This window comes from Mytilus edulis, chromosome 10 (genome assembly GCF_963676685.1).
Source record: "Mytilus edulis chromosome 10, xbMytEdul2.2, whole genome shotgun sequence".
In the NCBI taxonomy this organism is placed as follows: domain Eukaryota; kingdom Metazoa; phylum Mollusca; class Bivalvia; order Mytilida; family Mytilidae; genus Mytilus; species Mytilus edulis.
In genome coordinates, this window is record NC_092353.1 from 4,237,433 (window position 1) to 4,249,269 (window position 11,837).

The 11,837-nt window shown below is 32.2% G+C and overlaps 1 protein-coding gene across 1 annotated transcript; it reads right to left on the reverse strand.

Moving 5' to 3' along the window:
• Positions 1-184: 184 nt before the first annotated feature.
• Positions 185-10,203, reverse strand: LOC139493175 (uncharacterized). The gene is made up of 5 exons (XM_071281359.1): positions 9,826-10,203; positions 8,449-8,694; positions 6,995-7,355; positions 2,854-3,038; positions 185-1,891 (listed from the first exon to the last, which is right to left on the reverse strand). Exons 1-3 carry the CDS (start codon positions 10,199-10,201, stop codon positions 7,102-7,104), a joined length of 876 nt encoding a protein of 291 aa, XP_071137460.1. The 5' UTR covers positions 10,202-10,203; the 3' UTR covers positions 185-1,891; positions 2,854-3,038; positions 6,995-7,101.
• Positions 10,204-11,837: the final 1,634 nt, after the last annotated feature.

Consider the following 11,837-nt stretch of genomic DNA (forward strand, 5'->3'; position numbering starts at 1 on the left):
ACAGAACAATTTTCATTTTTCTTGAGTTTGTTATTTTATATTATTCTTTTACAAAATTTACATTCTCCAATATAGGACAAATTTGTCGTTTTATGTCTCAAAACTAGCAATTAATGAAATTGAGAATGGTAATGGGGAATGTATCAAAGTGACAAAACCCCGACCAAAGACAAGAAAAACATAGTTTCATAGGATTACGCATCTTGTATCAAAGTTAACTCCTTGGTTTTTATTGTGATTGTCTTGATTGAATTTCGTGGTGAAATCAACAAATGGTGAATGAAGAATAAAACTTCTCTTATAAAATGAATCAAGTAAATACATATGTGTCAAGACTCTCTCATTTAGTAGAAAATTTTCTATGTTGTACTGACCACATTTGCTACATTGATTTGGTGATAATGTTTGTTATGAATACATTATGATAAAATTGAACACAACTAGGATACAACAAATTGATAAAAAAAAAAAAAACAGAGTTCATATGTCCCCGACGTCGTGCACATTTAATCTGGAATAGGACCTTTAGATTTTTATTTTCAAATATCTTTCTGGAATGATGCCTTCATGCGCTTTTGATGCAATTTAACATATAGTTAATAATTCCCTGGAGCATAACTCTTATCGGAAATTGTTTTCGAAATTGTAATACATGTATTAGGTTAAAGTTTGATATGCATCGGATTAGAACTGTACACCAAGAGCGAAAACAATGCACTTAACATTTCTGTATGATAAATGTTGTTTAGTACATAATTCTTTACGAAATAGTTGATCGGCACTGGTTTTCAAACTTGTTCGAGGCTTTACTGATATGTACCTTTGATATGCTTTATAAATTGGCAGGAGTTGTATACGTGCGAATTCTTTCAATGCAAATCATATCATTAATAATCTAAATGGAATCAGTCTTTTATAGATCATTGATTGGAACCAGTTTACCGAACTTTTGCCAGAATTTGTTCATATAAAGCTCTGATTTGAGTACACGTGTGAATGCTTATCAGCATAAGACTGGACGGCTTGACGAACGCATGGACCGACTCCCGGTATATCTATGTACCACAAAACTGTCACCAGGTCACAAAACATTAATGCTGAGTTGACCTAATTGTTTACCTACTGGGTTAAAAAGTGATGGGGTCTTCATAGAAATTTAATGCGAATGTGGTATTTGCAAACAATGTCTATGTAAATGGCTAATACATGCTGCATGTGTTTTAATTGATGCATAAGACAGAACTACGTGTGTAATTTGATAAATGATATTTAAAAGCCTCTGATTTGGTAAGATAGACCTAGAATAACTTTAATGCAAGATATTGTTTGCGTTGAATTCATTTGGTGATTTATTGCCGATTCTACAAAATAAACAATTGCCTGCAACTTAAACATTGGATCCATAGAGATGAACTAAAGATGAACGCCTAATAGTAATAGTTATGGATTTTTCAACACTTAAAATCTCCTGTATACACATACGTAATTTAAATGTCATCTCTCGAACCAAACACATTGGTTATTTGACGATCACACATTGACAATTAATATTTGTGATGATACGTTAGATTGACATAAATACAAATAACCTGCAAGGTTTACCATCTAATTGCCCCAATACATTATGAACTATATAACAACCTAGGATAACATGTGTGATTATATTTGAAGATTAACATTTTCATATGTGTTTGTTTTCTGTTAATTAACTGGCTCGGATGTGTTTTGTGACACATCCTTGTCGCTCTGGATGTTGCTGGATTTTATTTTAAGAGTGATGTAATCCCCACTCAATTCATCGTAGTCGTTATCGGAGTCTTTCTTGTCATTGTGAGCTCGCATTGATTTTTCGTACTGATTTTCTGTTTGATATGTCTGGTAGGAACATTTCCTTAAAAGAAGACACATTAAATATAATAAACTTACAAATTAAATGAGTCACACTATACATCAAATACAGGAGAGCAATATACATTGTTTTATCAGATAATACAAAAGAGTTTAGGTAAGTGCTACATTTTAAATCTGGTGCCTTTTGTTAGCTATAATTCGATTTGTTTCTTTGTCCAATATGTTCTCCTATTTATTTGTATTGTAGTCCTGTAATGTTGTGTTTTCATTTTAATGTTATATTTAACATTGCCATTAAAGCGGGAGGTTTGGCATGCCACAAAACCAGGTTCAACCCACCATTTTTTTCTTTTACAAAAATGTCCTGTACCGAGTCAGGAATATGGCCATTGTTTTATTATAGTTCGTTTCTGTGTGTGTTACATTTTAACGTTGTGTTTCTGTTTCCTCTTATATTTGAGTGTTAATTCACATTACTGTAAGACGTGGGACGGTACTTTTCCATCCCAAATTGATGTATTTAGTTCTGATGTTATATTTGTTATTTTCATCGGATTTGGTCTAATACTTACTTTAATGCTTTTCCCTCGGTTTTGGTTTATATAACCCGGATTTTTTTTTTGGGGGGGGGGGGGGGGTTTCCTATCGATTTATGAGTTTCGAACAGCGGTATACTACTGTTGCCTTTATGTTTCAAATATTTTACCATGAACATTCAAATTTTTTAATGTTTTGTTTTAGGTCGGATTTGATGAATTCAACCGACCCTATGACCATCACGTGTGGTCAAGGTTGTTTAACACCTCGTTGAAGATGGAATAGAAGTAGAAGGTATAGTGTTATGCAATGCAAATACACACATTTGCTTAACACACATACATAATTATAAGCATGACAATATAATTAATCATTACACAAGGAAGACAGGAAGTATAAATGATTCAGAGCTCAACATAACGTAAAACAATGGATTGATTTATAATGTAAACTTTGAGCAATTACCTGATACAAACAATTATCAAAACAATCAATAATAGTAATGGCACTCCAGCTGCAGCTCCAATATAAACATACAAATCTGAAATCATGTCTGAAAAAAATCGTATGTTTGTTTAATATTTACGTATACATGCATACAAATTAACTAGATTGCCAGAGCTTCAATTAGTTTCACTGGTGTGATATTCCTGTATAAAATGTTTTTGTTGGTCTAAGCAACGACTTGTTAGTGAATATCTATTATCAAACCTCAATTATCGTTTTTTCTTATACACAATACATGTATTTTCATTTTACAAGCGAGGAACTGGTCAGTAGTTTCCAACTATTTGATCGTAACCGTCATTATTTTTCTCAGAATTTCAAATATGCAGCTACGGGATCGGCTAGCGGGTTTTTAACAATACATTCGGAACTATTGGAATGCATCTAAATTACAAACGTCGAGTCCAGAATCATTTGACCACACACCAAGTCGCATTTATTTTATTTTGTTGTTTTGAACAAAAATGAATGAAACTTCCACTTCCACTTCCACTTTCTTGCTTGTAATTGGTATCCATATTTACAAATTATCACAGATAATTGTTCTAACTATGTGTCCGTTGTCTCTTACACATATGAAATCAATTTAAGGGCCTACGATACAGTAAAAGGGGAGGTAATGACGTTGCTAACGTAAATTGTTATTTTCGCAAAGGGAAACTGTGACATATCGTGAAAAGATGCTGTTGTCGACTGTTTTTATCTTTCAAACCGATTGAACTTGAAACCTAGTTCATGGACCCCTCTTCTTGAAAATTACATTTGGTTTGATTATTGATAAGGATTATGTATTCACATTTTAATGAAAAAGTGAATAATGCTAATTGTTTTTTAATTTGACAAAAAAAAAACAGCAAAAACAAAATACGTTTTTTTCTACATTTATGAACATTTTATTAGGATGAGTTATTTTTGAAAAAAAAAATGCAGAGGTTTATGGGAAATTAATATCAAACAGAATTTACAAATACTATCAAAAACAAAGCTTGTATTTATCTTTTAAAACAAAAAAGTTTTGTATTTCTGTCGAAAGGAAATGTACGTCGAAAATCAGAATTTTGAGAAATATCTGAAATTTCGATCTCAATTTACTCAAATAGTAACACATGAAGGTATATTTTTTATTACATATTGATTTAATCAGGTAATAATATAGCCTTTATACAAATATTGATCAAAATTTGATCATTCGATCAAAACTGTATCGTATGCCCTTAAGACAGCTGTTTCGTTCAGTCTTTTACATAACTTGTTGTCTGTTGTATATTTCTGTATAACATGTATAATAAAACACCTACTGTACCAAGTCAGAACTATGACAGTTGTTGTCCATTCGTTTGATATGTTTGAGCTTTGGATTTTGTTATTTGATTAGATACTTTCCGTTTGGAATTTGTTGAATTATGAGCTGGTACATTTGATAACTATTGTCCAAATGTCCTATTGTAATGTTTATTTGTATATTTCTTTGTATTAAATGTTCTTGCATTTATTTGTACTGTAGTCCTGCCATGCCATGTTGTCATCTTCATGCTATATTTAACATTGCCATAAAAACGCGAGGTTTTTTAGTGTTGTAGTTCTGTTGTGACGTAGTTCTCCTCTTACATATAATGTGTTTCCAACAGTTTTAGTTAACTACCCGGATTTGGGTTTTTTTCTCAATCGATTTATGAATTTCGAACAGCGGTATACTACTGTTGCCTTTATTTATCTGACACAGATTCAGAACATGTTTGAAAATTAATAATAACTGTTCCGTCTATAACGTTCAGCATATGGTTTGACATACAAATAATATGCAGACGTACGAAAATGGATATGGTATAAATATGAATATTGCAGAAACAATTATCAAAAAATGTATAACACTTGTAGTCATTTTCAGCTGTTTCAAAAATGGAGAAAAAAATACGTGGGTTATGTTTACAAACTCAAGATTAAATATTTTGCATTCTCTAATGATGTTCGTTGCAAAAATATTGGATAATTGATTAATAACAAGTTTATAGCAACAGAGGAGAAATTATGTAACGATAAAACAAAAAAAACTCAATTGATTTGTGAATGCGTTCCTTTCCCCTCTACAATGACAAAGACTTAAGAAGAATAATTGCAAAACAAGCATTTTGTTTTTGCTTTTAATGTTTTTGTCGTGTGGGTATAGTCATTTGTGGAATGAATTGAACGAAAATGATAACGACATGATACAAATCCTCTAGTTTCGGTAGTTTCCTTAATCAGACGTTTGCCTTATTTGCAATTCTGTAAATTTCAAAGAATTAAACGATTTATTAAAACTAGTAATATGCAGTTTACAGCTTCATCTCAAAGACTAAACCAGTTCTAAAACTAGATTCCAATGATCATCAGGATAAAGTCTCATTTTGAACCTATTACCCTTGAAACGTATTTTTTTAGAAGACTTATGCATAAACAGAAACAATTTAATAAAACTGATAGTTATTAAACATGATCGACAGATTAATGTATATCTACTGTTACTTTCAGAAAAAGAAATTATTGTCTCTGGCAAATTTTATGTTTTTTTAGTAATGAAAACTATTTAGATAAATACATGGTTGTGGTTTGACATGCACCTCTTATACCCTGCATCCCCTGTTTTTTCATGTGAACGAATCTCTTTATGAATGTTTGTTTTTGGTTTCACAGATGACTACAGATATGTTCCTATTGTTGTTACCTCAAACCCGATCTGAGTTTTATTTGATCAACAAATGTTACATACTAAATTATATAACTTAAATAACTTATTTGTATAGACATGAGCTACACCACCGGTGCCATATGCGAAGGACGATCTGCCTACCCTGCCGGGATATCTAATATCACCTAGATATTTGACTCTATTCGTATTTCTATATATGCTTGATTTGATTGCCTTGCTTTCGGTTTTTATAAGCCATTGTGCCATTTGATTAGGGACATTCCGTTTTACATTCCGTTTGGTATTTCTGTGATTTTACTTTCTACTGTTGCCTTTTTAATCAGGACTTGCGGAAGTATAGATAAAAATTCTATCCATTTTCATAGAAACCGAGATAGATAAACAGGGTTTGTTAGAGCAAAATGTTCGTAAAAATAACTTTTTCATGTTAACAAACATGACCGAAATTGGCATTTGACCACTAATATGAGTTATTGCACTTTTAAGATGATATTGTCTTTTTTTACAGAAACAATCAATGTGGACAAAGTAGTTATTGCCCTTGCGAGATGACCAAATGTCCAGTCATAATCACGATAATAATTTGGTTCAAGCAATTAAATTTTGTAATTGAGTTTAAACGATATAAGTTTATATATGCGACAGACGCGTACTGATAACTAGACGACTATTTACTTTTCAAATGCTTCACACATAAAAATATGTCTCCATAGCCGGAAAAGTTATCCTGATACACGGTCGAATAATTCCAAGCCTTGAACTATTCAGAGAAAAAGCAAATACCAATTTCAAGCATTTAGTTTGACCTGAGCATGTTTTCACAAAACCAACAAGGAAACCTTCTGGATAACAATCGACTAATCGAGAACCAATTTTAATCAACAGATGCGTACTTCTCTTCAGTGAGTTTTCACATGTTTGTATATTTAAAACTTTTAATTAACTTGGGTATCGATATTTAATATAATATTTCATTTACTTTTACTGCTTGGTTTTGGAGTCACGTCAGGTCTGAATAAGGACATAAAAACGATATTTCGTATATAGTGGGCTTTGAATGGTATTAAACCATTGTAAATAAACGTAACGAGACCTGTGGGTGCCTGTGGAAAGGCAAAATGTCCGCCTTTATCCCAAAATTCCCATGGTAATGGATGTTTCCTCTTCATAATTCAGGTCGACTTACCTTGCAGAGCTTACTTATGGTATTAATCGCTAAATTATTCCCATCCTGAGTATGCATTAAATATTTACTGCAACCAAATTTTTATTGGAATGAAATTTGGAGTAATTAATGAAATTGAAACCGACTAAAAGCTGTGCTGGTAGTTATTCAGGAATAGTTTTATATTCCCTGAGTTTAGTTCGAGAAATATTCTTTCATAGATGACAAAAAAACATAAAAGGTACAAACACTGTCAGTGGCTTTATATATTAGCATGCTACTAGGTTTTTGTCTCTTGGAAATTTACCTTTATTTATTATTCACACTATTAATTAAATTGTTAGCACTTTCTCTACATACTTTGGGTGTCTATGCAATGCTTTTGTGAATAAGTTGCATCATCTTTTGGAGATACTGTTGTCTTCTTGTTGTATACAAAACAATATTTCGACTCATAGTGAACAGCTTGACAAGTTTCAGTTTGTAGGCAGTATCTTTCACAGTCATTATATGATGTATGTTGTGTACCTTGTGTTTCTATCCAATCACCATCTGAACCTGCTGTATGATGTTGGGGGTCAATCATATCACAAAGGGTTGTTTGATCTGCAAAATCATGCTTTATTGTAACTGCATATATTATATAATTTCCATAGATAAACAATACCATCTCGTTCAACTAAACAAAGTCATCATCATGTAAATAAAATGTTTGTTTATTGTTTTGTGGATACGTTTAGTATAAGTCCAATCAAGGAAGAGTCACTGTTTGTTCGCCCGGTCTCACTCCTTTTGAGTTCATGCGATTTCCGCAGCTTTTCTTGTTAACTATGATTTCTCCCTTTTTAATCAATGTGCAGGATTTAAACTTCTGTAACCTTAGGGTTGTTATGAACCAGTCAATCAGTTCTCGAATTGTTTAATATTTTTTCATGTTTGGGCTTTCAAATTTGTTCTATGAGTTATACAGTTACTTACATACAAATTAGTTGAATCTTTTATATAAGCTTTGGATTTTAAATATGTTGGCCACAAGCATCACTTAAGAGACATGTATTGTCGAAATGTGCATCTCGTGCAGGAAAATTGGTACCGTTGATGTTATTGAAAGTTTTATTTTATGCTATCATCCAACATTTCATAATTATTATACAAATAGTTATCAAATTTACCAGGATTATAATTTAATACGCCAGACGCGCGTTTCGTCTTCATAAGACCCATCAGTGACGCTCAGATCAAAATAGTTATAAAGCCAAACAAGGACTAAGTTGAAGAGCATTGAGGACCCAAAATTCCAAATATTGTTGCCAAATACGGCTAAGGTAATCTATTCCGGGGATAAGGAAATCCTTTTCTTTTTAGATATATATCATAGTTCACATTGTAAGTTGTTGTATCGTGAGTTTTGAAAAGATCGATTTAAACCACAGATGTTACGTGGACCTATCCAGGAGTATTCAGTCAAGTGATATTATGATATTTTGGTTCAAAATCAATCATAAAGATGACAATGTTTAATTAACTTTTTAATTATTTTATCAAATTCAGCAGTAATAGTACACATTAAAAAGTACAAATCAGATTTTTAACGGTGCTCTTCATCTTAGTATGTTTGCTTATGGTCTGTTAAAAATCCCCGTTATATAAAGTTCCACTAATCAATTAAATGGTTACATTGAGACCTATATCTACCTACTTTGTGTATCTACGCAATGCTTCTGTGAATAAATTGAATCATCTTTTGGAGAAACTGTTGTCTTCTTGTTGTATACAAAACAATAGTTACTTTCATAATGGACAGCTACACAAGCTGCTGCTTGCAGGCAGTATCTTTCACATTCACCAAACGTTGTGTGTTGGGTTCCGTGTGTTTGTATCCAATCATCGTCTCTACCCACGAGGTTAACTCGTGCATTCATTTGGCAGGGGTTTGATGATTGATCTGAAAATGTATGTGCCGTTGTATTTAAATGGTAGACATATAAAAACAAATCGGTAGACTTTTTTGTTTTTAGTAATATAGTTTCCTTTTTATAAATACTAAACGTCAAGATATTCTGAGATGTTATTTAATTTTGATTTGTATTTCGTAAAACAAATATTTCGATCTTCGGTCTGGGGTGAATTAGATTTATAGGAAATTTATTCTACGTCTTAATAATGAAATGTGAAGAGATTGTCACTAAGAGAGGAACGAAAGATACCAACGGGACAGTCAAACTCATAAATTTAAAACAAACTGACAACGCCATGGCTAAAAATGAAAAAGACAAACAGAAAAACAATAGAACACATGACACAACATAGAAAACTAAAGAATAAACAACACGAACCCCACCAAAAACTAGGGGTGATTTCACTAAATTATAGGAACTAAAGAATACTAAGATAAGTAAAAATGCGACTGACGTTTTAGGTATCATATATATTTTTTCTATCAGAGGTTAATACTGGGCAGGCGGACTGGGAGTTTCAATTCGAAATGGGGTCTCCATATGTAAAGTTAGAAATACATAATGAAGGAAGTAACCTTACATGAGAATTATAACGTCTGTAAATGAAGGTATACTGTTATGTCCAGTAACACTGCATGATGTAGAATAGCAAGAAATTGGAAAGGTTTTGTCAGAAATGTTTATAATTTTTACACTATATAAATAAGGCAAGACATACATATGCTGATTTTTACCAAATGGACACTGCATTGCTACACGTATCACAGTGATATAAAGTGTTAACATTATAAATTCATTTACCCGTATGAAGTGAATACCCTACGATACATTTGATAGTTCCTATGCCTAATAGTTCTTCTGGTTTTGCCATTAGATAAATATACCTTCTGTGTTTCTAATAAAACAAAATCAAACACATTTATTTTTATCCTTAGTGTTGGTTCGCGGCCCGGATTTGTTTTCGCTTATTCGATTTATGACTATTGAATATCAGCAAACTACTGTTGCCGTATTTACCCTACTATGATTGAATGCTGTGAAAATGTATCAAAACGTTTCTTCAATATTGAATTTTTACAATTGGTACTAAATTCATATGTTGTTTAACAAAACCTTACTTCTAAATATTTCCATACAGTATCCCCTGATGAAGGTACCGCCAATAATTCTCGTTTCAAATCTCAGTTCATTGTCATCCAAACTGAAAGACCTTATATCAGTCCCTCTGGTACATTCGATCGACTGAAGCAATCGAGATGTATCCGATGTATCTACATAATCAACATCGACTGCAAGTCCACAGTTTTGATGTTCCGGGGCTGCCTTACTTTGGCCTTCGTATTTAGACATGAATATGGTATAATTTGTCGCATTGTTTTGTAGAGTTACATGACATATACAATTGTTTTGTTGCTCAGTTATGCGTAATAATACGCTGGCAACAGTGTTACTTCCATTCAAGTTCTCTTCAGTTGCATAATCGTCTGTACACATGTCTGCAACTAAGTGTAAAGCTAATATAAATACATTTGCATTTATTTTACTTTACTAAAATGAGATAAATATTCCCTTTCTTAAGCTGCTAATAAATAAATCTAAATTTATTATCATATTTTCACTTGACGATCGATTTTGGTCGTGCATTTGTAAAAATAAGACTTACGCCAATTATTGAAAGAGGTTTGAATATTCACAAAATTAGTTTAACCCGGCAACATATGTATATGTGTTTGTTCCCTGTAAAGTAAGTGATAGCTTAGTCTCTTTATCCTTTCGTGTCTAGCTTGATGTTATTGATATAACACATCTTGAAGCTCTTCATGTACGGTCTTAAAAGTTGGTATAAAGGAACGTATGAGCTTTTCGTCGTCCATTGTCCATGCTTCGTAAACGTCGGAGATACATTTGAAAATATCACACGTTCAGCAAACCAAGATCTGCACATAAGTCATGGTTGAATTGACAATGGAATAATTAAAGGATTTTAATTTTTGCATTTAAAAAAAAGAAAATCACAAAAATTCTAAAATCCGCGGAAAATTCAATACGGAATGTCCCTAATCAAATAATAAAATCAAAAGCTAAAACACATCAAACGAATAGACAACAACTGTCATATTCCTGACTTGGTACAGGCATTTTCTGATGTAGAAAATGGTGGATTTAACCTGGTTTTATAGCAAGCTAAATCACGCACTTTTAAGACAGTCGGATAAAATTCCATTATATTGACAACGATGTATGACAAACAAATAGACAGAGTAGATAAAAATGTTTAAAAAAATATGTTTATCAAAATGGCATACTGTTACCAGATTAGTGTATAGGTCCTTTCGAGCTCCCCGACTGGATTCACATTCATCTGTGTTCACGGTGTTACCACAATTGAAATGAGAGTTAATATATTACTTTTTTTTTATTTTCCTCACTGTCTCTAATGTTTTAGAAACAATCTAATGAAGTGAGTTAGGCTGAAACTTGTCAATATTTCAAGTCTATTCTATAAGAATGTCCTTTCTTTTCGAATTGCTTTACATTAAATAAGTTTTAATTTTTTTGATGTGTCAAAAACGACAGGGCAATCAACTTATAGCTTATTTAATGTTATTACCTATATGACTCAGTTCACCTGGACAAGGGTTTTCAGGGTCTGATGCATACATTACTACAAAATATAATAGTGACAAAAATTCATTAGTACAAAATGTCTTCAACGGTAAGATAAAATCTACAATCTTTACTATTCTGTATCGATTTGTTTCAGTTCTATTTTTTGTCACTCATCTGTCTGGCTACTAAACACATAAAGCGCTACAAGACATTTAAAACAGTTTCTTAAGTTTTATAGCATCGCCATCGATTTTAGTGTTGTTTTGTTTTTTTAGAAAATCTACTAGATTAAAAGAAGCGAATTAAGCTTCCTGTATGTAATTAAGACTATGTTATTGAAACATTTTTAATAGGGGTGCTAAGGAATGGTAAGTAGATCTTGATCCACTGTAGACATAAGACGTGTTGCTCATTGCAATGAGTTATTGGAAAGCTGACCCTCAAGTTTAAGTTGTAGACAATTGCGTTCAACATGTTCACAAAACGTTGAATTTTAAGTCAGAGGACTATTTCCATCTAG